This window comes from Rana temporaria, chromosome 7, assembly GCF_905171775.1.
Source record: "Rana temporaria chromosome 7, aRanTem1.1, whole genome shotgun sequence".
NCBI classification, from domain to species: domain Eukaryota; kingdom Metazoa; phylum Chordata; class Amphibia; order Anura; family Ranidae; genus Rana; species Rana temporaria.
In genome coordinates, this window is record NC_053495.1 from 7,551,281 (window position 1) to 7,579,147 (window position 27,867).

Consider the following 27,867-nt stretch of genomic DNA (forward strand, 5'->3'; position numbering starts at 1 on the left):
TTAGCATATTGCGCTTTTCAGCAGAGAGTGGAGGATGGCCAACCTTCTCAGCCTGAACAGGGTGTGATATGTAAACTCCATAATCCTGCATACAATCCCCTCATAAACACCTGGGGCCGGATTCAGAGATACGCCGTCGTATCTCTGAGTGCGGGCCGTCGTATCTATGCGCCTGATTCAGAGAATCAGTTACGCATAGATTTCCCTAAGATCCGACCGGCGTAAGTGTCTTACACCGTCGTATCTTAGGCTGCATATTTACGCTGGCCGCTAGGTGGCGCTTCCGTATATTTACGCAAGGAATATGCAAATTAGGTAGATACGCCAATTCAGAAACGTACGTCATTTTTTTACGTTGTTTACGTTATGCTTTTTTCAGCGTATAGTTACCCCTGCTATATGAGCCGTAGCTAATGTTAAGTATGGACGTCGTTCCCGCGCCGTGTTTTGAAAATTTTACGTCGTTTGCGTAAGTCATTCGGGAATAGGGCTGGACATCACGTCGTACTTTGGAGCAATGCACATGGAATATTCGACGGATGGCGCATGCGCCGTTCGTAAAATACGTCAAATACGTGGGGTCACAGTTAATATGCATAAAACACGCCCACATCATTCCCATTTGAATTAGGTGGGTGCAAGTTCTTTCCGAATACGGAACTTGCGCCCAAATTTACAGGGGTGTAACGTATCTGAGATACGTTACGCCGGCACATAGATAGACCATTCTATCTGAATCTAGCCCCTGGTTATTATATTCTTTCCACCTTCGGAGCAGAAGTTTGTCATTTACAGTCATCAGCTCTTTAATTTCTAGTAAAGAGGGCTGTGTAAGGTCTGAGCCTTCCATACTGAGGGCTGTGTGAGGTCTGAGCCTTCTATACTGAGGGCTGTGTGAGGTCTAAGCCTTCTATACTGAGGGCTGTGTGAGGTCTGAGCCTTCTATACTGAGGGCTGTGTGAGGTTTAAGCCTTCTATACTGAGGGCTGTGTGAGTCAGCCTTCTATACTGAGGGCTGTGTGAGTCTGAGCCTTCCATACTGAGGGCTGTGTAAGGTCTAAGGCTTCTATACTGAGGGCTGTGTGAGGTCTGAGCCTTCTGTGCTGTGGGCTGGGAGGTCTGAGCCTCCTGTGCTGAGGTCTGGGCCTTCTGTGCTGTGGGCTGGGAGGTCTGAGCCTCCTGTGCTGAGGTCTGAGCCTTCTGTGCTGTGGGCTGGGAGGTCTGAGCCTCCTGTGCTGAGGTCTGGGCCTTCTGTGCTGCGGGCTGGGTGAGGTCTGAATCTTCTGTGCTGAGGGCTGGGGGAGGTCTGAATTTTCTGTGCTGAGGGCTGGGTGAGGTCTGAACCTTCTATATTGAGGGATGTGTGAGGTCTAAGCTTTCTATACTGAGGGCTGTGTGAGTCTGAGCCTTCTATACTGAGGGCTGTGTGAGTCTCAGCCTTCTATACTGAGGGCTGTGTGAGGTCTAAGCCTTCTATACTGAGGGCTGTGTGAGTCTCAGCCTTCTATACTGAGGGCTGTGTGAGTCTGAGCCTTCCATACTGAGGGCTGTGTGAGGTTTGAGCCTTCTATACTGAGGGCTGTGTGAGGTCTGAGCCTTCTGTGCTGAGGGCTGGGGGAGGTCTGGGCCTTCTGTGCTGCGGGCTGGGGGAGGTCTGAATTTTCTGTGCTGAGGGCTGGGTGAGGTCTGAACCTTCTATATTGAGGGATGTGTGAGGTTTGAGCCTTCTGCGATATCTGGGTGAAGGCTAAGCCTTTTGTGCTGGGGAGGTCTGAGACTTCTTTGCTAATATCTGTGTAAGGTCCAAGCCTTCTGTGTTGAGAGTTGGATGAGATGTGAGGCCCCTGGGCTGAGGGTTGAGTGAGATCTGAGCCTTTTGTTCTGATATCTGTGTGAGGTTTGGGCCATCTGTGCTGACATCTGGGTGAGGTCTGATCCTTCTGTGTTGAGGGCTGGGTGAGGTCTGAGCCTTCTTTGCTTGAGGTTTTAGCTCTCTGTGTTGAGATATGAGCCTTCTGTTCTGATATTAGGGTGAGATTTGAGCAATCTGTGCTGAGGAATCGGCAAAGTCTGAGCCTAAAGTACTGAGGGCTGAGTGAGGTCTGGACCTTCTGTGCTGAGGGTGGGTAAGTTTAGATCCTTCTGTTCTGAGGGCTGGGCGAGGTCTGATCCTTCTGTTCTGAGGGCTGGGCGAGGTCTGATCCTTCTGTTCTGAGGGCTGGGCGAGGTCTGATCCTTCTGTGTTGAGGGCTGGGTGAGGTCTGATCATTCTGTGTTGAGAATTTGGTGAAATCTGAGTCTTCTATGCCAAGTGTTGGGTGAGGTCTGAGCTTTCTGTGCTGATTATCTGGGTGAGGGCTCAGGGGGTCTGAGGGGATTAGTTGGTAGCAGAATTTCTTTCATAGATACTTATAAAGCTCTATCTCATTTTCAGAACAGAGCTCAGGCTTCACACAGCCTTCCTGTGGAAGTTCAAGAGTTGAATATAGGAGGTTATCTCAGCTTGAAATACATTCTGTCAGGTTCCTGCATTGCCTGTCTCCTCTTCCTGCCCTACCTACCCCCCCTTCTGCTCTGCCTGTCTTCTCCCTACCTGTCTGCTTCCTCTACCTACCCCCTCTTCCTGCCTGCTCCACTCTTCTTACCCTGCCTGCCTTCTCTCCCTACTCTCTCTTCCTGTCCTGCTTGCCAGTGCCACCTCTTCCTGCCCTGCCTGTCTCCTCTTTTCCTGCCCTGCCTACCTTCCCTTCTGCTTTGCTGCCCTTTTCCCTACTTGTCTGCTTCCTCTACCTACCCTGCCTGCCCTCTCTCCCTACTCTCTCTTCCTGTCCTGCTTGCCACCTCTTCCCACACTTGCCTGCCTCCCCTTCCTGCCCTTAGTCCCTACTCTCTCTTCCTGCCCCTCTTCCTGTCCTACTTGCCACCTCTTTTTGCCCTGCCTGCATCGTACCTCTTGCTGCCCTGTCGACACCCCTTTTCTGCCTTGCCTGCCCCTCTTTCCCTAGTCTCTCTTCCTGCTCCCTATTTCTGTGCTGCCTGGCTGTTCTCTCTTTTTGCCCTTGATGTCTCCTCTTCCTTGCCTGCCTGTACCCTGACTGCCTATTCTTCCTGCCCTGCCTGCCTGTCTCCTCTTCCTGTCCCGCTTGTCCCTTTTTCTGCCTTGTATGCTCCCTCTTCCTAACCTGCCTGCATAATTTTCCTACCATGCCTGCTTCATTTTCCTGCCCTGTCTGCTCCCTCCTGCCCTGCCTGCCTCCCTTTCCAGCTATGTCTGCCTCCTCTTCCTGCCCTGTCTGCGCCCTTCTTCTGCTCTGTCTGTGCCCTTCTTCTGCCCGGTGTGCTCCCTCCTTCTGCCCTGCCTCCCTCCTCTTCCTACCGTGCCTGCCTCCTTTTCTAACCGTGCCTGCCTCCTCTTCCTGCCCTGTCTGCTCCCTCCTTCTGCCTTGTCTACTACTCCATCCTTTTGCCCTACCTTCCTCCTCTTCCTGCCCTGCCTGCCTCCTTTTCCTACCCTGCCTGTCTCCTCTTCCTGCCTTGTCTGCGCCCTCCTTCTGCCTTGTCTACTCCATCTTTTTGCCCTGCATTCCTCCTTTTTCCTGCCCCAGCCTGCCTCCTCTTTCTGCCCTGTCTGCTCCCTCCTTCTGCCTTTTCTGCGCCCTCCTTCTACCTTGTATACTCTATCCTTTTGCCCTGCCTTCCTTCTCCTCCTACCCTGCCTGCCTCCTTTTCCTGCCCTGCCTGCCTCCTTTTTCTGCCTTGTCTGCTCCCTCCTTCTGCTTCGTCTGTGCCCTCCTTCTACCTTGTCTACTTCATCTTTTTGCCCTGCCTTCCTCCTTTTCCTGCCCCGCCTGCCTCCTCTTTCTGCCCTGTCTGCTCCCTCCTCCTGCCTTGTCTGCGCCCTCCTTCTGCCTTGTCTACTCCATCTTTTTGCCCTGCCTTCCTTGTTTTCCTGCCCCGCCTGCCTCCTCTTTCTGCCCTGTCTGCTCCCTCCTTCTGCCTTTTCTGCGCCCTCCTTCTACCTTGTCTACTCAATCCTTTTGCCTTGCCTTCCTCCTCTTCCTACCCTGCCTGCCTCCTTTTCCTGCCCTGCCTGCCTCCTTTTCCTGCCCTGCCTGCCTCCTTTTCCTGCCCTGCCTGCCTCCTTTTCCTGGATTGCCTGCCTCCTTTTCCTGCCCTGTCTGCTCCCTCCTTCTGCCTTTTCTGCGCCCTCCTTCTACCTTGTCTACTCAATCCTTTTGCCTTGCCTTCCTCCTCTTCCTACCCTGCCTGCCTCCTTTTCCTGCCCTGCCTGCCTCCTTTTCCTGCCCTGCCTGCCTCCTTTTCCTGGATTGCCTGCCTCCTCTTCCTACCCTGCCTGCCTCCTTTTCCTGCCCTGCCTTCCTCCTCTTCCTACCCTGCCTGCCTCCTTTTCCTGCCCTGCCTGCCTCCTTTTCCTGCCATGTCTGCCTCCTATTCCTGCCCTGTCTGCTCCCTCCTTCTGCCCTGCCTGCCTCCCTTTTCCTGACATGTTTTTCATGACGGAACTCTAAGAAGTTATAGATTTTGTGGGATTGACACCTTGTAATAAAGTAACATTGAGAGATCATATTGATCTCCGGGAACTCGCAGCCTGGACTTCTCTGATAACAGCGGCGCGCCTGCACTGCAGCCTCGGAGACAATAAATCTGTTATCGGGGCAGGAAACGTCTCTCTCTCCCCATCTCACTGCTGGAAACATTTCCAATGAGAAAATGGCAGAATCATTGTTTGGCTTCTCGGATCCTCGGTGGAATGTACACAAGGAACGTTTAAAGATAATTTTCAAGCCAACCAATGCACTTACCTGAAATCTGTTTTGAATTATGAAATCAGGCTCGCAGTGGGAGGGTCTGCTTGCCGTGAGGCATTTAGGTGGGCTTACAGGAGGCAGGGGCTCAGGGTATGAGGCAGGGTAGTAACATGTAGTAACTCTAAAAAGTGGGTTGCCCTCCTTCTACACAGTCCAGAGAATATGCGTGTTTTCTGCGCGTTTCCTCCATGTGTTTAACAGTGAAGGTTCCCTGAGATGAACAATGTCATGACTGATTTTTCTTCTTCATGTTTCAGCGCCCCCGGCAGGCTGGAAAACTCCGGACGTCTGGCCACGCAGACCTCGGGTCCGCAGACCTTCCGACATGCGCCTTCAAGCACAGAGAGCACAAAGGAACCGAGAAGCCATGCGTCGCCATCCCACCCGACGCCCGACGTCTCCCGGAGGACCCTGCAGGTGGACAACAAAGGCCACTGGACGGGGAGGTCTCCTTCAGCTTCTCCGGACAGGGGCACCACCCCCACCTCTCCCTACTCTGTGCCGCAAATCGCTCCGTTACCCAGCAGCACCGCCTGCCCTATATGCAACACCACAGATCTCACCTCGTCCCCCAATCAGCCAAACTTCAACACCTGCACCCAGTGTCACAACGAGGTGTGCAACCAGTGCGGCTTCAACCCCAACCCTCACCTGACCGAGGTAGGTCTGTCTTCCTATGCGCCTTTCCGCCTGTCTATATTTTTGTCTGTCTGTCTTCCTTCCTATCTGTCTGTCCTCTTGCTTGCTTGTGTGCCTGTCTGACGGTCTATATTTTTGCCTGTCTATCTGTATGTTTTCTTGCCTGTCTGTCTGCATGCCTGTTTCTCATTCTGCCTGCCTGTCTAAATTCTTGCCTGTCTATCTGTCTGCCTGCCTGCCTATCTTTATATATTTTTGCCTGTCTCTCTGCTTGCCTGGCTTTCTTTATGGCCCGGATTCAGATACGAGTTACGACGGCGTATCTCCAGATACGCCGTCGTAACTCTGAGTGTGCGGGGTCGTATCTATGCGCCTGATTCTTAGAATCAGTTACGCATAGATTTCCCTAAGGCCCCGTACACACGACCAAACATGTATGCTGAAACTGGTCAGCGGACCAGTTTCAGCATACATGTTCGGTCGTGTGTAGGCGCGAGCGGGCCGAATTCCAGCAAACATTTGCCCGCCGGGCCTTTTCCCAGCGGGCAAATATTCCTGGACGTGTTTTTAAACCGTCCGCTGGAATCCTGCCCGCTCGGACATGTACGGTCGTCAGTACAGACCTACCGTACATGTCCAGGCGCCCGCCGTCCCTCGCATGCGTCGAATGACTTCGACGCATGCGTGGAAGCCTTTAAATGGCAGGCCCGCCCACGTCTCCGCGTCATCGCCGCGGCGACGACGCGGACACGCCCCGCGCATTGTTTACGCGCGGACTTCTGTACGATGGTTAGTACAACCATCGTACAGAAGCCCTCTGGCAGGCATGTACGGTGAAAACGGTCCGACGGACCGCTTTCATCGTACATGTTTGGTCGTGAGTACCCTGCCTAAGATCCGACCGGCGTAAGTCTCTTACGCCGTTGTATCTTAGTTGCACATTTACGCTGGACGCTAGGTGGCGCTTCCGTATATTTACTCGTCGAATATGCAAATTAGGTAGATACGCCCATTCAGAAACGTACGTCCGCCCGGCGCATTTTTTTACGTCGTTTGCGTAAGGCTTTTTCCGGTGTAAAGTTACCCCTGCTATATGAGGCGTATCCAATGTTAAGTATGGACGTCGGGCCAGCGTCGAATTTTCCATCGATTACGTTGTTTGCGTAAGTCGTTCGCGAATAGGGCTTCGCGTAAGCTACGTTCACGTCTAAAGCATTGACAATTTGCGGCGTAATTTGGAGCATGCGCACTGGGATTCTTTCACGGACGCCGTTCGTAAGAAATGTCAAATACGTGGGGTCATGATAGTTTAACATAAAACACGCCCACTACCAGCCAAATTTGAATTAGGCGGGCTTACGCCGACACATTTACACTACGCCGCCGTAACTTAGGGCGCAAGTTCTTTCTGAATACGGAACTTGCGCCCTAAGTTACGGCGGTGTAGTGTATCTGAAATACGCTACGCCCGCCGATCGATACGATAATGTATCTGAATCCGGGCCTGTGTCTTTTTGCCTGCCTCCCTGCCTGCCTATCTTTATGTCTTTTTGCCTGTGTGTCTGCCTGCCTATCTTTATGTCTTTTTGCCTGTCTGTCTGTCTATCTTTATGTTGTTTTGCCTGCCTGCCTATCTTTATGTCTTTTTGCCTGTCTGCCTGCCTATCTTTGTCTTTTTGCCTGTCTGTCTGCCTGCCTGCCTGCCTGTCTATCTTTATGTCTTTTTGCCTGTCTGCCTGCCTATCTTTGTCTTTTTGCCTGTCTGTCCACCTGCCTGCCTATCTTTGATTTTTTGCCTGTCTGTCTGTCTGTCTGCCTGCCTATCTTTGTGTCCTTTTGCCTGTCTGTCTACCTACCTGTCTATATTCTTGCCATCTGTCTACTCCCCTGTCTGACTGTCAATTTTTTTCCCTGTCCACCTGCCTGCCATTTTCAAAAGTATTGGGACGCCTGCCTTTACACAAATTTAATGGCATCCCAGTCTTAGTCCGTAGGGTTCAATATTGAGTTGGCCCCGCCCTTTGCTGCTATAACATCTTCAACTCTTCTGGGAAGGCCGTCCACAAGGTTTAGGAGTGTGTCTATGGGAATGTTTCACCATTCTTCCAGAAGAGCATTTGTGAGGAGAGGCACTAATGTTGGACAAGAAGGCCTGGCTCGCAGTCTCCACTCTAATTCATCCCAAAGGTGTTCTATCAGGTTGAGGTCAGGACTCTGTCAGGACTAGGGCTGAAACGATTAATCGATCAAATCGATAATAATCGATAATGAAAATCGTTGTCAACGATTTTCATTATCGATTAGTTGGTCTAACGGCGCGCACCTTCCTCCTTGCCAGTCCCGCCTCCCTCCCAGTGTTAGAATCCTATGAACAAGCCAGCGACGCGGCTGTATTCTCATGAAAGTACAGCGGCGCTCATGTGACCAGGCACGTCCGCCTCTCTCCTCCTCGCTGACGTCTGATATTCTCAGCCCCGCCCGCTGTTACCTCAAGGGAATAGCGAGAGAGAGACGAGAAGCAGCCGTGAGCGCCAAGCTGCACCTGCGATATAAGGTAATGGCTATTACAATACACAGTGTACTGTACAATAATTTTTCCCGGAGGGGTGGGGGGGGGAGAGTACCCCATTGGTTTTCCTGGGGGGGATAGTGCCCCATTGGTGTTCCTGGGAGGGGGGATAGTGCCCTATTGGTGCTCCTGGGGGGGATAGTGCCCCATTGGTGCTCCTGGGGGGGAATAGTACCCCATTAATGTTCCTGGGAGGGGGGGTAGTGCCCCATTGGTGCTCCTGGGGGGGGTTGTGCCCCATTGGTTTTGCTGGGGTGGGGGTAGTACCCCATTGATGTTCCTGGAAGGGGGGTAGTACCCCATTGGTGTTCCTGGGAGGGAGGGGAATGGTGCCCCATTGGTGTTCCTGGGAGGGGGGGTAGTACCCCATTGGTGTTCCTGGGAGGGAGGGGAATGGTGCCCCATTGGTGTTCCTGGGAGGGGGTAGTGCCCCATTGGTGCTCCTGGGGGGGATAGTACCCCATTGGTGTTCCTGGGAGGGGGGGGAATAGTGCCCCATTGGTTTTCCTGGGAGGGGGGGGGATAGTGCGCCATCATTGGTGTTCCTGATTTTTTTCATTATTATTTTAGATAAACGAGAAAATGGCATATTGCGTTATTTTTTGATGATTTTTTCAGATTAATCGATTAATCGAAAAAAGCATTAGCCAACTAATCGATTATAAAAATAATCGTTAGTTGCAGCCCTAGTCAGGACACAGCGGGGCTATTTGCAGTGTCCTTGCCTTGAGCCTCCGTTGACCAGCTCAGATCACCTCACTAGGTGTGAACGAGCCCTGACCGGCGGAGGATGAAGTACGCGGCGCGGGGCGAGGAAAGAGTTGCTGCCGCGATGGAAACCGCCGCGCTCCACATTTTAATGAGGTATAAAAGTCTTCGGCATGTGCTGGGCAGTTTTTCCTGCAGATGGTTTCCTGCGCACATCATTAACATCTAGCGAGACGCTGTGAAACGAGCTCTTAACAGCGGGATAAAGTGCCGCGGCTTTTCTCAGTGCCTCATTCAGATCCTTCTTGGTTTTCTTCTATCACATTAAAGCAGTCCGAGTGCAGGCATTAAATCCTGCCATTCTGATAATGGCAGGGGTGTTGTAGAGACCGGGGGGGGGGGAGCTAGTCGCGCTTATGGTGGTGGTTCTCTACTGCCTAGTGGACTGCTCTGTGACATCATTGGCGGACCGTCCTCTCCATCCGTCCTGCACTTGGGAATGAGGAGCATAAATTCTTTGGCCAGGATTCACAAAGCACTTACGCCGACGTATCTCGAGATACGCCGCGTAAGTGTTACTATGTGCCGTCGTATCTATGCGCCGTGCCCACAAAACTAGATACGCCTGAAAATAGGCTTCCTACGACCAACGTAACTTGCCTACGCCGTCGTATCGTGGGCGCATATTTACGCCGGGCGCATTTGCCGCTCCCATAGATTTTCTATGCACATATGCAAATGAGGGAGATACGCCGATTTACAAACGTAGTTGCGCCCGGCACATCATATACGCGGTTTGCGTAAGTCGCACGTCCGGCGTAAAGTTATTCCCCATATAGGAGGCGCAACCCATGCAAAGTTATGGACCAGGGAACACAAGCCGTCATATCTTTTGTCGTTTACGTTGTACGTGAATATGACTAGGCGTAGGTTACATTCACGTCGTAGGCAGTGATTCAACGTATCTTAGGCAGTTGTCTCGACGTGATTTTGAGCATGCGCACTGGGATGCGGCCACGGGACTGCGCATGCGCCGTTCATTTTAAGTACTTCTATGGCGCTTGGCCCATCATTTGCATGGGGTCACGCCTCATTAGAATGGCTCACGCCCACTTCCACCTACACTGGCTTACGCCGAGGAAACCCAGCGTATCTTTAACAGCGAGTGGGAGCAAGTGCTTTGTGAATCCAGTGCTTGCCTCTGTACGCTGCGCCGGCGTAGCGTAAAAGAGATATGCTACAGCGGCATAAATATGCGCCGATTTCTGTGAATCCGGGCCTTTCTGGGGAATTACCTTCACTGACTGAATGACACCCAACATAAAGGACAAGAGAAGTAGTACTATGCAGAGTCCATACATACAGGACAAGAGAAGTAGTACTATGCAGAGTCCATACATACAGGACAAGAGAAGTAGTACTATGCAGAGTCCATACATACAGGACAAGAGAAGTAGTACTATGCAGAGTCCATACATACAGGACAAGAGAAGTAGTACTATGCAGAGTCCATACATACAGGACAAGAGAAGTAGTACTATGCAGAGTCCATACATACAGGACAAGAGAAGTAGTACTATGCAGAGTCCATACATACAGGGCAAGAGAAGTAGTACTATGCAGAGTCCATACATACAGGGCAAGAGAAGTGGTACTATGCAGAGTCCATACATACAGGACAAGAGAAGTAGTACTATGCAGAGTCCATACATACAGGACAAGAGAAGTAGTACTATGCAGAGTCCATACATACAGAATAAGAGCAGATACTGAGAATGGTATCTGATGTTGGGTCTTGTCAGTCTGGTTGTAGTGTGGTGGTGAAAGTTGATCCTTGGTGTGAATAAGAGAGTTCAGTGAAGTGGTCAGAGAGTCATTCAGGCGGAGTACAGCGATCCGAGGGATACAAAGCTTTTCACAGGCGGTTGTATTCAAGCAGAGCGGAGCGTGTGATCTTCATTCTATTTACTCTCCATCTCCGAGACGCTGATCTGTCTCCTGACACCGCGGACAATGTCTGCTCTGTAGCGGGCCGTGTCTGAGGAGGCCGGGAGGAAGTTCGCTGCGTATCTGCGTTCATTCACTACCGAAAGAGAACGCTTTCATTTCTGTTTCCTTCACCTTCTCACCTCAGATCACTCCAATTCCTTCACCTTCACACCTCAGATCACTCCAATTCCTTCACCTTCTCATCTCAGATCACTCCAATTCTTTCACCTTCACACCTCAGATCACTCCAATTCCTTCACCTTCTCATCTCAGATCACTCCAATTCCTTCACCTTCACACCTCAGATCAGACCAATTCCTTCACCTTCTCACCTCAGATCACTCCAATTCCTTCACCTTCTCACCTCAGATCACTCCAATTCCTTCATCTTCACACCTCAGATCACTCCAATTCCTTCACCTTCACACCTCAGATCACTCCAATACCTTCACCTTCACACCTTAGATCAGACCAATTCCTTCACCTTCTCACCTCAGATCACTCCAATTCCTTCATCTTCTCACCTCAGATCACTCCAATTCCTTCACCTTCTCACCTCAGATCACTCCAATTCCTTCACCTTCTCACCTCCGATCACTCCAATTCCTTCACCTTCTCACCTCAGATCACTCCAATTCCTTCACCTTCTCACCTCAGATCACTCCAATTCCTTCACCTTCTCACCTCAGATCACTCAAATTCCTTCACCTTCTCACCTCAGATCACTCCGATTCCTTCACCTTCCCATCTCAGATAACCCCAATTCCCTGATCTTCTCATCTCAGATCACTCCAATTCCTTCACCTTCACACCTCAGATCACCCCAATTCCTTCACCTTCCCATCTCAGATCACTCCAATTCCTTCATCTTCTCACCTCAGATCACCCCAATTCCTTCACCTTCTCACCTCAGATCACTCCAATTCCTTCACCTTCTCACCTCAGATCACTCCAATTCCTTCACCTTCTCATCTCAGATCACCCCAATTCCTTCACCTTCTCACCTCAGATCACTCCAATTCCTTCACCTTCTCACCTCAGATCACCCCAATTCCTTCACCTTCCCATCTCAGATCACTCCAATTCCTTCACCTTCCCATCTCAGATCACTCCAATTCCTTCACCTTCTCATCTCAGATCACTCCAATTCCTTCACCTTCTCATCTCAGATCACTCCAATTCCTTCACCTTCTCACCTCAGATCACTCCGATTCCTTCACCTTCTCATCTCAGATCACTGCAATTCCTTCACCTTCTCATCTCAGATCACTCCAATTCCTTCACCTTCTCATCTCAGATCACTCCAATTCCTTCACCTTCTCACCTCAGATCACTCCGATTCCTTCACCTTCTCATCTCAGATCACTCCAATTCCTTCACCTTCTCATCTCAGATCACTCCAATTCCTTCACCTTCTCATCTCAGATCACTCCAATTCCTTCACCTTCCCATCTCAGATCACTCCAATTCCTTCACCTTCTCATCTCAGATCACTCCAATTCCTTCACCTTCTCATCTCAGATCACTCCAATTCCTTCACCTTCTCATCTCAGATCACTCCAATTCCTTCACCTTCCCATCTCAGATCACTCCAATTCCTTCACCTTCTCATCTCAGATCACTCCAATTCCTTCACCTTCTCACCTCAGATCACTCCAATTCCTTCACCTTCTCACCTCAGATCACTCCAATTCCTTCACCTTCTCATCTCAGATCACTCCAATTCCTTCACCTTCTCACCTCAGATCACTCCAATTCCTTCACCTTCTCACCTCAGATCACTCCAATTCCCTGATCTTCTCACCTCAGATCACTCCAATTCCTTCACCTTCTCACCTCAGATCACTCCAATTCCTTCACCTTCTCACCTCAGATCACTCCAATTCCCTGATCTTCTCACCTCAGATCACTCCAATTCCTTCACCTTCTCATCTCAGATCACTCCAATTCCCTGATCTTCTCATCTCAGATCACTCCAATACCTTCACCTTCCCATCTCAGATCACCCCAATTCCCTGATCTTCTCATCTCAGATCACTCCAATTCCGTCACCTTCTCACCTCAGATCACTCCAATTCCTTCACCTTCACACCTCAGATCACTCCAATTCCTTCATCTTCTCATCTCAGATCACTCCAATTCCTTCACCTTCACACCTCAGATCACCCCAATTCCCTGATCTTCTCATCTCAGATCACTCCAATTCCTTCACCTTCTCATCTCAGATCACTCCAATTCCTTCACCTTCTCATCTCAGATCACTCCAATACCTTCACCTTCACACCTTAGATCAGACCAATTCCTTCACCTTCTCACCTCAGATCACTCCAATTCCTTCACCTTCACACCTCAGATCACTCCGATTCCTTCACCTTCTCATCTCAGATCACTCCAATTCCTTCATCTTCTCACCTCAGATCACTCCAATACCTTCACCTTCACACCTCAGATCACTCCAATTCCTTCACCTTCACACCTCAGATCACTCCAATTCCTTCACCTTCTCACCTCAGATCACTCCGATTCCTTCACCTTCCCATCTCAGATCACTCCAATTCCTTCACCTCAGATCACTCCGATTCCTTCACCTTCTCATCTCAGATCACTCCAATTCCTTCATCTTTTCACCTCAGATCACTCCAATTCCTTCACCTTCCCATCTCAGATCACTCCAATTCCTTCACCTTCTCACCTCAGATCACTCCAATTCCTTCATCTTCTCACCTCAGATCACTCCAATTCCTTCACCTTCTCACCTCAGATCACTCCAATTCCTTCACCTTCCCATCTCAGATCACTCCAATTCCTTCACCTTCTCATCTCAGATCACTCCAATTCCTTCACCTTCTCATCTCAGATCACTCCAATTTCTTCACCTTCTCATCTCAGATCACTCCAATTCCTTCACCTTCTCATCTCAGATCACTCCAATTCCTTCACCATCTCACCTCAGATCACTCCAATTCCTTCACCTTCACACCTCAGATCACTCCAATTCCTTCACCTTCTCACCTCAGATCACGCCAATTCCTTCACCTTCACACCTCAGATCACCCAAATTCCTTCACCTTCTCATCTCAGATCACTCCAATTCCTTCACCTTCTCACCTCAGATCACGCCAATTCCTTCACCTTCACACCTCAGATCACTCCAATACCTTCACCTTCTCACCTTAGATCAGACCAATTCCTTCACCTTCTCACCTCAGATCACTCCAATTCCTTCACCTTCTCACCTCAGATCACGCCAATTCCTTCACCTTCACACCTCAGATCACTCCAATACCTTCACCTTCTCACCTTAGATCAGACCAATTCCTTCACCTTCTCACCTCAGATCACTCCAATTTCTTCACCTTCTCATCTCAGATCACTCCAATTCCTTCACCTTCTCATCTCAGATCACTCCAATTCCTTCACCATCTCACCTCAGATCACTCCAATTCCTTCACCTTCACACCTCAGATCACTCCAATTCCTTCACCTTCTCACCTCAGATCACGCCAATTCCTTCACCTTCACACCTCAGATCACCCAAATTCCTTCACTTCTCACCTCAGATCACTCCAATTCCTTCACCTTCTCACCTCAGATCACGCCAATTCCTTCACCTTCACACCTCAGATCACTCCAATACCTTCACCTTCTCACCTTAGATCAGACTAATTCCTTCACCTTCTCACCTCAGATCACTCCAATTCCTTCACCTTCACACCTCAGATTACTCCAATTCCCTGATCTTCTCACCTCAGATCACTCAAATTCCTTCACCTTCTCATCTCAGATCACTCCAATTCCTTCACCTTCTCACCTCAGATCACTCCAATTCCTTCACCTTCTCATCTCAGATCACCCCAATTCCTTCACCTTCACACCTCAGATCACCCCAATTCCTTCACCTTCACACCTCAGATTACTCCAATTCCCTGATCTTATCACCTTAGATCACTCCAATTCCTTCACCTTCACACCTCAGATCACTCCAATTCCTTCACCTTCTCATCTCAGATCACTCCAATTCCTTCAGGTTCTCATCTCAGATCACTCCAATTCCTTCACCTTGCCATCTCAGATCAGACCTATTCCTTCACATATGTTATTGGAAAATCTGATCGCGTGTACGAGGATTTAGGCTAGATATCCCAAGCAACCATCCCTTTACATCAGATTTCAAGAGTCCCCCACCTTACATCACAGTGCACCTCCCTTACCATGTGCTGATGCATCTGGGAATTAGGTGGGGGGCAAAGCTGGGAAGCAGATAGTACAATGTCTGGAGGAGGACCAGAGGAGGGCTGGAGTCAGTTGCTGCAGTCTGCTGAATGCTGGGGTGGAGACAAGTGGTTGCCTGGGCTGCATAGAGAGGCGCAGGACCTGCAGGAGAAGTTCTGTCTTCCTCTCTGCTGCCGACGGCTGAGACGAGGGGGGGGGGGGGGGCAGATACAAGCTCCCTTGCTGGAGAGGTCTGAGGGCCACATGAAATGGCCTGGTGGGCTGGATTCAGGCCACAGGTCTTGTGTTTGACATTCAGCATCTGTAGGTTCAATGAGGAGCCAATGAGGAAGCAGCTTTGCTCCTGGCCTGAACGTGTGGCTCTGGGTGCTCTCCATGTGTTTGCCATACATTTCTGGGCAGCGTATTCCTCCATAATAGTGATCATTCATTATAAGGCCTTGCATCGGGGCATTTTAACACCATTCAGACATGCAGTATTTCACTGTGTATTTTATGAGTCGCAGTAATCACCTTCTCATCGCTGTAGTCATAACAGCCTAACGAGCAGATAACGAGGCGGTCACCCAGCAGAAGACCCTTTGTTGAGGCATGCCAGGGAAATATGGCGGCGCTCCTCATATGTGACAAATTTCCTTCGAGGGAAATGTAAAAATCAGACATTTTCCAACAACAGCGGTGCAGTGGAAAGGTGATGTGATTTACGCAGTTGCGCCCACTCGCATTGATTGTACAGTGCAGACGTCAGCGCTAATTACTCCGTGCCCATGGAGAGTGGCGTTCAGTCAGAGCGGCTCCTCAGCGTTATCAATGAACATTGATTGTAATCTGGATGTGCCCAGGCAGGGAACTCCGACGCAACACGGATTTTGAGTGGAAAAGATGTCACGTGGGTGACTAAGGCACATCGGGGGGGGGGCTGAAATCTCTTTCACGTTTTTAACAGGAACAATGGATGATTAGCCCTCACATGGCAGCATTAAATGCAAAGTCCCAGGCGTCCAGGGGCAAAACAAGAGAGATTTGTCCCTGGAAATGTCTTTGGCGTTTTACTTTTAACCTTCTGTGTAATGAAATCTATTTTCCTTTGAATAATCTGCCTGTGTCCGCCTTGACATGTGCCAAGTGTGATGAATAAAATATTCATGTGGATATAAATAGTTACAGAATACAGCGATGGGATTGTCTTATATTACATGATTGGCCATCAGAACTGTGCAGCGGTCTGAAAGCACAGAGGAGGGGATAGATGCCTCTCATCAATACATCCTTCAACTTCTGCATACATTCTCCACTATCAACTGCCATGATGTATGGGTCATGTGATAGCATTGATTGGCTGTACACTGGTAATGAAATTGGGGCCTGTAACAGAATGGGCCATGACACCCAGAGACTTTTGAAGGATGAGGGGTACTCCTGTGCCAGTGTCACTAATGACTCTTGGGTCTAGGGTCACCCTGTGCCCCTTTTGGGCATAGGGTGACTGAGAAATATTAATTATAAATTACATGAGATGGGACATTACTGATAATTCATGTATTGCAGGAGATCTGGACATATTACAGTTTGATTTCATGCTGACCCCCAACCAGTCAATAAGAGTGTCTACTTCAATGCTTAACCTAGGCTGTTGAGATGCTAACTAAGTACGTCTGCTCCTAAGACCTTTCAGTGTGTAAAGATGCATTGATGATAGATATGTGTTGTGAGTTAGCAGTCTAAGGGTCAGATGTCTCCTTTCAGGGGTAGGGAATTAGCATGTCAATTATGTTTAGTAAAGGAATGTGACTTGTCAAGCTGTAGTAATTACCTCCTCTTATTGCGGAGACGGGACGTCTGGGGGATGACTAATGATTAGCTCAACTGGATGTCATTGTCTAAAATAATGTGATTGAAGCCCCATTGTGTGATGTGTGGGTGGAGAGTTATTTGTCCCTGTGATTAACTCTAAAATGCTGTACTGTATATAAGAAAGCTAAGTTACCATTAAAAGGATTCTTTCATTTGACTCAGAACACAGAGCGTATGTCTTGTCTCTCTGAGGAAATTCTCATGGATTGTGTCTGCTGGATTGTGGAGTGTCAAATAAGCTGTCGTGGGTTGATGGAATGGGAATATCGTAAACGGTGGTGACCGTTACAGGGCCCATCCACAGATATTGGGTTTCCGTCCATTGACATTTGAGTGTGTCTATAAACATTATAGGTCTACCAATAGACATTGGGGTCCTTCCAAGAATATTGGGGCTGTCCATAAACACTGCAGTCTGTCCACAGGTCTGTCCCTCAACATTAGGGTCCATCAATAGGTATCGGGGTCTGTCTATAGATGTTGAGTCGGTTTAAAATCATTGCGCTGCTTCCATAAGCATTGGGGTCTTCCTATAAGCATTGGGTCTGTCTATAAACATTGGGGTCTGTCCTTTAACATTGGGTTCTGCCTATAGACTTTGGATCTGTCCATAAACATTGGGGTCTGTCTATCAACATTGGGGTTCATCCATAGACATTGGGGTTTGTCTAAAGCTGTTGAGTCTGTTTATAAACATTTCTCTGCTTCCGTAAGAATTTGGGTCTGCCTATAGACATTGGGTTTGTCCATAGACATTGGGATCTATCCATAAACATTGGGATCTATCCATAAACATTGGGATCTATCCATAAACATTGGGGTCTGTCCATTGACATTGGGGTCTGTTCGTTGACATTGAGATTCATCCACTTAAAGGAAACACACTTCTAATACAGAAATAATTTCCCACTATGCATCTTTATGATGCGTCACATGTGCGTTTCCATACGGCTCTGTTATCTGCAGTTACGCCGGCTGATCTGCAGATATTCCCCAATCCTTAAGGCTGGGTCCACACTGCTATGCGGAGCGGCTCACAGCAAGGGTTCTGTTGCGTACACCCGTTCTCCATTTCAAAGACGAATCAGGCACAAATATTTTGCTGTAGTCGGACCTGAAACGGACCAGAAGACGCACAGGACTCTTCTGCAAACCTGTGGGAACCGGCATTGCAATGCGGGGAAACCCACATCCAATTGGCAATGGTGTGAACCCAGCCTCAAACTCATAACCACAAAACCTCCTGCACAGACAGACATCTATTGTGTGTACTTACACAGAGTTCTATTTTCCGAAGTCTGACATTGCAGCCAGATGTAGGAAACAGCAAGCAGCATCCTCGGCAGTAAGGATGAGCTCTGGCGCGTTCGCGCAGCCCACGTGCAAAGCCCGCCAGGAAATCGGCACCGCGCTGCGCTAATCACAGGCAGGGAGACATTGTCCCGATGCTCGGCCACAGAGATCGGGAAATGTCTCCCTGCCTGTGATTAGCGCAGAGCAGCGCGGTGCCGACTTCCTGGCGGGTTCTGCACGTGAACTGTGCGAACACGCCGGAGCTCATCCTTACTCGGCAGTGTGGGGGCGAGATCTCGGAGGACAGGGGCAGTTGATGACTTATGAGCAGGGCTGGACTGGGACTAAAATTTGGCCCTGGACTTCATCCAGACTGGCCCATTTTGACAGGTCTCTCCCATGGCGGCCGGACAACTCCCGCACCCCCCCGGCCACCCAAGCCCCTCTCCCCCTTCACTAGCCACTAGCCGTTCTACTTTATTAGAGTAGAACGGCTGGTACTGGTACTCTTATAGGCAGTACCAGTGGGAAGCTAGACATTATTTTCCCCGGGGCAAAGCTGTTGAGTCAGCTGTCTGTCCCCTTCCCCATGCTCCTCTGTCCCCCCTCCTGCTCCTCTGGTCCTCCCCCTGCTTCTCTGTTCCCCCCAGGTGAGCGCTGTGGGCAGGGAGAGGAGGTGAGCGCTGCGGGAAGGGAGAGACCGAGGAGCGGAGGGGGGCGGCGGTCCGCTGTCACTGAAGCCGGCCCACCGGGAAACTCCCTGTAGTCCCAATGGCCATTCTATCCCTGCTTATGAGGAAGTCCATGGTGTAAACTCCCTCTGATATGTATTCTTATTATGTGTTTTGTGAGTGACGGGTGCTCTTTAGTGTGCCGTGCACGGTGAGGATGTGGGGCCAGGCCATGGGACACACTGGGGTTGAGGTACTAAAATTGGAGAGTGCAAAATCTGGTGCAGCTGTGCATGGTAGCCAATCAGCTTCTATCTTCAGCTTGTTCAATTAAGCTTTGTCAAAAAATAAATAAAACTAGAAGCCGATTGGCTACCATGCAGAGCTGCACCAGATTTTGCACGCTCCAGTTTTAGTAAGTGAACCCTACTGAGTTGTCCTATGAGGTTTGTGTGGGTGACGACATTGCAGGGTCTGGTGGTACATGGATTATTACATGATGGTAAATGAGCCTTCTCAGGTCTAGCGGGAATGGAATTTCTGCAAATGGAAATCGGTGTAATCTGAGCCGCCATCTTGCAGTCTTTCTGCAGCACTTATTGATGTGACATTGCGGATTTCTGTGGTTATCCATGTTCATGATGACATGGTAACCTTCTGCTGTAATCGGGGCTGTTGATTGGTTATAGTGATCTGTTACAAACTTGCATCTGGCAAAAAAACACATAAAAGATTACAGGGGGTTAACCAGCCGCAGTACACCAAAATAATGGAAATCTGGAGACGTTCACAGCCTTTACTACTGTTCTTAGTGCCCCACATGGCACTGAATGCCTCCCGAATTCCATATTTATCTGTCTTCAGATGGGCAGTAATTTTAACTGTGAGATTTCCCTGTAGTAGTTTGTGTCTCTGCCCCTCCCACAATGGAGAGATTTCCTGCAGTAGTTTGTGTCTCTGCCCCTCCCACAATGGCGAGGTTTCCTGCAGTAGTTTGTGTCTCTGCCCCTCCCACAATGGCGAGGTTTCCTGCAGTAGTTTGTGTCTCTGCCCCTCCCACAATGGCGAGGTTTCCTGCAGTAGTTTGTGTCCCTGCCCCTCCCACAATGGAGAGATTTCCTGCAGTAGTTTGTGTCTCTGCCCCTCCCACAATGGCGAGGTTTCCTGCAGTAGTTTGTGTCTCTGCCCCTCCCACAATGATGAGATTTCCTGCAGTAGTTTGTGTCTCTGCCCCACCCACAATGGTGATATTTCCCTCAGTAGTTTGTGTCTCTGCCCCTCCCACAATGGAGAGCTCTCCTGCAGTAGTTTGTGTCTCTGCCCCTCCCACAATGGAGAGATTTCCTGCAGTAGTTTGTGTCTCTGCCCCTCCCACAATGGAGAGATTTCCTGCAGTAGTTTGTGTCTCTGCCCCTCCCACAATGGTGATGTTTCTTTCAGTAGTTTGTGTCTCTGCCCCTCCCACAATGGAGAGCTCTCCTGCAGTAGTTTGTGTCTCTGCCCCTCCCACAATGGTGAGATTTCCTGCAGTAGTTTGTGTCTCTGCCCCTCCCACAATGGAGAGATTTCCTGCAGTAGTTTGTGTCTCTGCCCCTCCCACAATGGTGATGTTTCTTTCAGTAGTTTGTGTCTCTGCCCCTCCCACAATGGGGAGATTTCTCTGCAGTAGTTTTTGTCTCTGCCCCTCCCCTCAATGGTGAGGTTTCTTTCAGTAGTTTGTGTCTCTGCCCCTCCCACAATGGTGAGGTTTCTTTCAGTAGTTTGTGTCTCTGCCCCTCCCACGATGCTATGTTTGCTCCTCGCAGTGACTGTACAGTTCTTAGCACTACGCTGTAATCTTGCATAATATGATGTCATAGCTGTGACCAGAGCGGCCACATTCTACCAATGACTTCATAGATCTGTTCTATTTGTCCTGCTTATCATAGCGCGGTGTGTGAGAGATGCTGATTATCCCGTAAACTGTATTATATGTCAATATTTGTGGCGGCGCGGCGGGGTGTCCCGGGGATTCCGGTAATCACAAGCCTTCTTCTTTCCACACAGCCTCTTTAATTAACTTAATTCAGACCTGATTGTGTCACAGAGAGTCTCCCGGGGGGCAAATATTTCATTTATCAACAGAATGTGGCTGAGTGTTCAGAGGAGAGCGGAGCAGAGAGGAATCTCACACCGGAGAGGCGTCAGTGCGTCTCCCTGCTCCGAACCGGAACCTGACCCCCTTCTCCACCTTCCTATCCCTCCCCCACCCCTTATCTGTGCCCTGAGCCCACCCAGTTGGGACAATAGCAAATTAATATTTTCTAATGTCTTCCTGCTTCTCCTCCTGGCCAATCAGAAAGCAGGTCCTGAGACCCGATTGACCAAGGAGTCTTAGTCTGCCGCCCCCCCTCCCAAAATATTGAGCACCAGCCGCCACTGCCTTCAACCCTAAGTCTATGGAGAGAGAGAAGTATGGGGGGGGGAGAAGATAGGAAAATAGGGGGGTGAAAGGAGGGAGCGAGAGAGGGGGAAGGAGATGAAAGGGGGGGAGGGGCAGTGTGAAGGACTTTTATGCAATTGCCTATATGCTTCAGTTTAATTCTCTCCCTGCTATTTTAATGTCTGTGTGTGAAGAAGACCTGTGTTTTACCCTTAAGAGATGTGTATTGTATCGTCAGGCTAAATGATTAGATAATTGGCTCATGTTAATTATTCTGATTGCTTTGTTGTAGAAATTAACTTCACTGATGTCATTATCTAAAGAAATGTGTCTTGTCAGGGTCGGCACCAGAGTGTCTACCTATAATCTGTATGGGAGCCCCAGTGTGTGAAAAGGGGGTGGAGATTTCATTGTTCTTTGATGATTAGCTTGTAAACTGTATATAACTAGCAGAATGCTGCCATTAAAGAGTGTCTTGTTCCAGCATTAAGCTTTGGCTCATGTATGGAGTATTCGGCGATTCCCGGGATATTCCTGCTCGTGGAATATTGGGTGATTTTCTTTTATGGGAAGAAGGGAATGCTTGACGGGGATATTTTCTACTACCGTCACAGGCAGAATAAGGGGGTGAGGGATAGGAAGTTGAAGAAGGGGGACAGGTTCTGGTTCGGAGGGGGGAGACGCACTGACGCACCTCATTGTTGGTATGAGTGGGAGGAATAGTACCTCATTGTTGGTATGAGTGGGGGGGATAGTACCTCATTGTTGGTATGAGTGGGAGGAATAGTACCTTATTGTTGGTATGAGTGGGAGGAATAGTACCTCATTGTTGGTATGAGTGGGAGGAATAGTACCTCATTGTTGGTATGAGTGGGAGGAATAGTACCTCATTGTTGGTATGAGTGGGAGGAATAGTACCTTATTGTTGGTATGAGTGGGAGGAATAGTACCTCATTGTTGGTATGAGTGGAAGGAATAGTACCTCATTGTTGGTATGAGTGGAAGGAATAGTACCTCATTGTTGGTATGAGTGGGAGGAATAGTACCTCATTGTTGGTATGAGTGGGAGGAATAGTACCTCATTGTTGGTATGAATGGGAGGAATAGTACCTTATTGTTGGTATAAGTGGGAGGAATAGTACCCCATTGTTGGTATGAGTGGGATGAATAGTACCTCATTGTTGGTATGAGCGGGAGGAATAGTACCTCATTGTTGGTATAAGTGGAAGGAATAGTACCTCATTGTTGGTATTAATGGGAGGAATAGTACCTCATTGTTGGTATAAGTGGAAGGAATAGTACCTCATTGTTGGTATGAGCGGGAGGAATAGTACCTCATTGTTGGTATAAGTGGAAGGAATAGTACCTCATTGTTGGTATTAATGGGAGGAATAGTACCTTATTGTTGGTATAAGTGGGAGGAATAGTACCCCATTGTTGGTATGAGTGGGAGGAATAGTACCTCATTGTTGGTATGAGCGGGAGGAATCGTGCCTCATTGTTGGTATGAGCGGGAGGAATCGTACCTCATTGTTGGTATGAGTGGGAGGAATAGTACCCCATTGTTGGTATGAGCGGGAGGAATAGTACCTCATTGTTGGTATGAGTGGGAGGAATAGTACCTCATTGTTGGTATGAGTGGGATGAATAGATGGTGTCAGTTGGAAGAAAAGTGTCCCAAGGGCTGTATAAAGTTAAGCCAAGGAACACATCCGGCCCCCGGGCCACAGTTTGGAGACCACTGCCTTAGAGGAAACCTTGAAATAATTTTTAAGAGTTCGGAAGCTGCAGGGCAGGGAGAAGATGGATGGATCAGGCTGCAGGGCAGGGAGAAGATGGATGGATCAGGCTGCAGGGCAGGGAGAAGATGGATGGATCAGGCTGCAGGGCAGGGAGAAGATTGATGGATCAGGCTGCAGGGCAGGGATACAAGGTAACAGGTGGGACCGGATGGGGATCAGAACAGGGAGACAGGATCAGGATCAGATCACAGGCAAGCAGGTCAGGGCGCAAGGACGATGCCAAGGCGATGAGAGCCATCATCAGCCGGGTATTTATGTGAATGCCCATAATTTGACTCAAGTAACACATGAGCGCAGGAGGTGCTGTATGCTCCACACTGCCAGGATACACCTGCTGGTGGACACCGGTACTACGGCCCAAGGATCCAACAGTGCCACCAGCAGGTGAGTTCTCTCACTACAGGTCCTGAGTGTAGGAAGACACCCGCTGGTGGACACTGGTCCTGTGATCCAAGAGACCGAGAGCGCCACCAATGGGTGAACCTTTTCCTGGCACCATGTAGGCACCATAATCAATGGAGATCAATCAACCACAGCTCAAGGAACCCCTAGAAAACTCTGGAGGAACCCTGGTTGAGAATAGCCGGTATAGATTATTCTGTCAGAATATCATTGTTGTCTTTGGACCTATCATGTTTTATGGAACTGAGAAGAACCTGATGTTCCCCTGGTAAAGGACGGGCCAACATAGGCTTCCACTAGAAAGGGAAAGACGTATGGAAGGCCCTCAGTCTCCACCGTTACAATCAGGGACCCCATTCCGGCCTTCAGTCCCTGCTAGTTGCTGCTCTTTTTCGCCCACAATCATCCTCTCTGACAGGCCCAGTAGCAAGCATAGGATGGAACCTCAGACTTGAAGGGTGGCTAACTCTTCTTTGTTCTCTCCACAGGTGAAAGAATGGCTTTGTCTGAACTGCCAGATGCAGAGGGCTCTGGGGATGGATATGAAAACTGCAACAAGATCAAAGAGTCAGCAGCAACTTCACTCTCCTCTGTCTCCTTCTCAGTCTCCAGCCAAACATGCGAAACCTCCAACCATGTCCCAGTCGCTTCATCAGCTACCGCTGTCCCATTCCCCACCGCAGCCCCGATCACAGCCTCCTTCCCAGCCTCCTTTCCAGCCTCGATCACAGCCTCCTTCCCAGTCTCCTTCCCAGCCTCGATCACAGCCTCCTTCTCAGCCTCCTACCCAGCCTCGATCACAGCCTCCTTCCCAGCCTCCTTCCCAGCCTCAACCGCAGCACCATATGCAACCCCAAAAGCTTCAGCAGCCGCAAACCCCACCGCAGCACCGTACTCAGCCGCACTCGCAGCACTCGCAGCAACAGGGGCCTCCGCCAGGTCAGTCCCATGATCCCATTCTCAGCAATCTTCAGCAAAAGTCCCCCCATCCCCAACAAGTACAGCAAAAGCCACAAGCGCAGAGCATCCCGCTCTCCCAAACCCAACAACAAATGCACCACAAGCCCCAAACGGCACACAAGTCCCAGATGAGAAGTGTGTCGGAAACTTCTCTGGGGACCATGCCGATGGAAAGCCTTCACAGCTCAGCTACGTCAAGTCAGCAAGGAAAACCTCAACCCACCCACCCAAGAGAACAAACCAACCAAGGACATCCAAAACCGACTGGCCCCCAGGACGTTCCGAGGAGTTCTCAACAAACCCAGATGAAACCATCACCGGCAGAGCAGAGAAAAACTCCAGGAAGTTCTCCAGCAAAGACCCCCGCTCCTTCCTCCCACGGGCCCCAGGATCAAAACCAGGAGGGGCTTACTGGTAAACTGTTTGGCTTCGGAGCCTCCCTCCTGAACCAGGCAAGCACACTCATCTCTGTCCCTGAAACCGCCCCGCAGAGCCAGGCGTCCCCAAGCAAAGCGTCACCAAAAATAGTTTTCAGTGATGCCAGCAAGGACATTGGCACAAAAGGCCAGGGACCAGCTTCTGCCGTACCTAGCAGAACAGAGAGCTCCCCTCTTCACAAGTCGGGGAAGATCGACCACGTCAAGCCAAAGGAAGTGCCGAAAGTCATGTGCCCATTGTGTAAAACAGAACTTAATGTGGGATCCTCCGAGCCCGCCAATTACAACAGCTGCACGTCGTGTAAAAAACAAGTGTGCAATATGTGTGGCTTCAACCCAACTCCTCACCTGCTGGAGGTAGGATCCCATTTATTTCTTCCAGTCACTGCTCATGTTATGCCATGTTTGTGCCAGGAGGGCGGTGACCTCCTTCTTTAAATGCTAGATGCCTGGCTGCTATGCTTATCTTCTGGTTCCAATGGGCCATATTCTGAGTATAGTTACGACGGAGTATCTCAGGATACTCCGTCGTATCTCTCTTTTTTGGCCCGCGTATCTATGCGAGTGATTCTTAGAATCATTTTCGCATAGATACGCTTAAGATCCGACAGGTGTAAGTCACTTACACTGTCGGATCTTAAATGTAATTACCCAGCCGGCCGCTAGGTGGCGTTTACGTTCAGGTCTCATTTGTTTATGCAAATGAGCCTGATACGCCGATTCCCGAACGAATTTGCGTCGCGTAACCGTCGTTTGCGTAAGCGTAAGGTTACCCCTGCTATATGAGGGGTAACCTTACGCCAGTCCCACGTACGCCATGTTAAGTATGGCGTCGGGTCCGCGTCGTCTTTTCCCGTCGGGTACGTCGTTTCCCTAAGTCGTTCTTGAATATGACTTTCCGTCAATGACGCACGCGTCGGCGTCATTGAAGTTTTACGCCGAGAACTGGAGCATGCGCACTGGGCTATTTTAAGCCTGGCGCATGCGCAGTTCGTTCGAATCGGGGGCGCGCTTAATTTAAATACAAGCCGCCCCCTTGGATTTACGCGGGGATACGTTGGGCCAATTACACTCCGCCCCCCCAAACTACGGAGCAAGTGTTTGGGGAATACAGCACTTGCTCCTGTAGGTTGGGGCGCGGAGTGTAAATGGCTTACGCGACGCCCGCCCGAATTCTACGGGAATATGGCCCAGTGTTTTCTAATCATTGACCTGGAACAAGTTACAGTAAAGTCAGAATTATTTTTATCTACAGATTTCTAGCAGGTTAGTGAATCAAATTATTAACCACTTAAGCCCTGGACCATTTGGCTGGCCAAAGACCACTTTTTGCGATTCGGCACTGCGTCGCTTTACTGACAATTGCGCGGTCGTGCTCCCAAACAAAATTGACGTCCTTTTTCCCCCCACAAATAGAGCTTTCTTTTGGTGGTATTTGATCACCTCTGCAGTTTTTAGTTTTTGTGCTATAAACAAAAATAGAGCACATTTTTTGTACTTTTTGCTATAATAAATATCCCCATTTTTTTTTTAAAAAAGCAAATTTTTTTCTCAGTTTAGGCCGATGCGTATTCTTCTACATATTTTTGGTCCAAAAAAATCGCAATAAGCGTTTATTGATTGGTTTGCACAAAATTTATAGCGTCTACAAAATAGGGGATAGGTTTGTGGCATTTTTATTATTATAATTTTTTTTACTAGTAATGGCGGCGATCAACAATTTTTATCATGACTGCGACAATATGGCGGACAGATCGGACGCTTTTGATGCCATTTTGGGACCACTGTCATTTTTGCAGTTAACAGTGCTATAAAAATGCACTGATTACTATAAAAAATGACACTGGCAGTGAAGGGGTTAAAGCGGATGTGCGCTGAAATTTTTTTTATTAAAAGCCAGCAGCTACAAATACTGCAGCTGCTTACTTTTAATATTAGGACACACCTGTCCTGGAGTCCAGCGCCGTCCGCAGCAGAGGACGACCGATCGCTCGTCACTCTGCTGCCCCCCCCCCCCCCCGCCATTCTCGGTGAGGGAACCAGGAAGTGAAGCGCTCCGGCTTCACTGCCCGGTTCCCTACGGCGCATATGCGCGAGTCGCGCTACGCCGGCCGATTGGCTCCCGCTGTGCTCTGGGAGCCGAGTGTTCCCAGAACACAACGGGGGGGGGGGGGGACGTGAGGTAACGTCATGCCCGCAATCTGCCTGAGACTATGTGGCCGGAAGTGGGTGCAAATACCTGTCTTTAGACATGTATCTGCACCCCCCCCTCCCTCCAGAAAGGTGTCAAATGTGACACCCGAGGGGGGGAGGGTTCCGATCAGCGGGAGTTCCACTTTAGGGTGGAGCTCCACTTTAAGTAGTAGGTGGCGCTGAAGGGGTTTAGTGTGTCCTAGGGATGTGTTCTAACTGTTAGGGGGGATGGGCTACGTGTAACACGACAGTGTATCCCTGCGGACTCGATGTCCGCGGGACCTGCGTTTACACTCACGGAGCTCGCGGCGGGCGCACGCCCACAATGCAGCGTCTTAAAGGGCAACGTATATATACGTTAATCTGCCCAGCCCTGCCATTCTGCCGACGTATATTTGCGTGACACGGTTGTTAAGCGGTGAACTCAGTGGGTCATCGATAATCAGCGTTGATATCCTCCATGTGTCTTAGGAGGATTGGTTCGTGACAACCAGGCAACTAACATTTTCAGAGGTCATCAATGAGATTCTTCATGTTTCTTTCAAGGATAGAGGGTCGTCATTACAACTAGGCTACTATTATTTTCAGAGGTCAGCAATGACACCCTCCATGTTTCTTTAGAGGATTCAGGGTCATCATGGCAACTAGACAACTAACATTTTCAGAGGTCAGTAATGACATCCTCCATGTTTCTTTAGAGGATTGAGGGTCATGACAACTAGGCAACTAAGATTTTCAGAGGTCAGTAATGACACCCTCCATGTTTCTTTTGAGGATTGAGGGTCATCATGACAACTAGGCAACTAACATAGTAGAGAAGAAAAGAAAGTGGGATTGTATTGGTGCTAGAAACAAATGGTACGTAT

General features: G+C 49.5%; 1 protein-coding gene across 1 annotated transcript in view; it reads left to right on the top strand.

Moving 5' to 3' along the window:
• The window catches only part of BSN (bassoon presynaptic cytomatrix protein), a 144,853-nt gene that overhangs the window by 35,107 nt on the left and 81,879 nt on the right, over positions 1–27,867 (top strand). The window contains exons 2-3 of the mRNA XM_040358816.1: positions 5,087–5,489; positions 23,900–25,165. Coding sequence (XP_040214750.1) covers positions 5,087–5,489; positions 23,900–25,165 — 1,669 coding nt within the window. The remainder of the gene's footprint in view (positions 1–5,086; positions 5,490–23,899; positions 25,166–27,867) is intronic.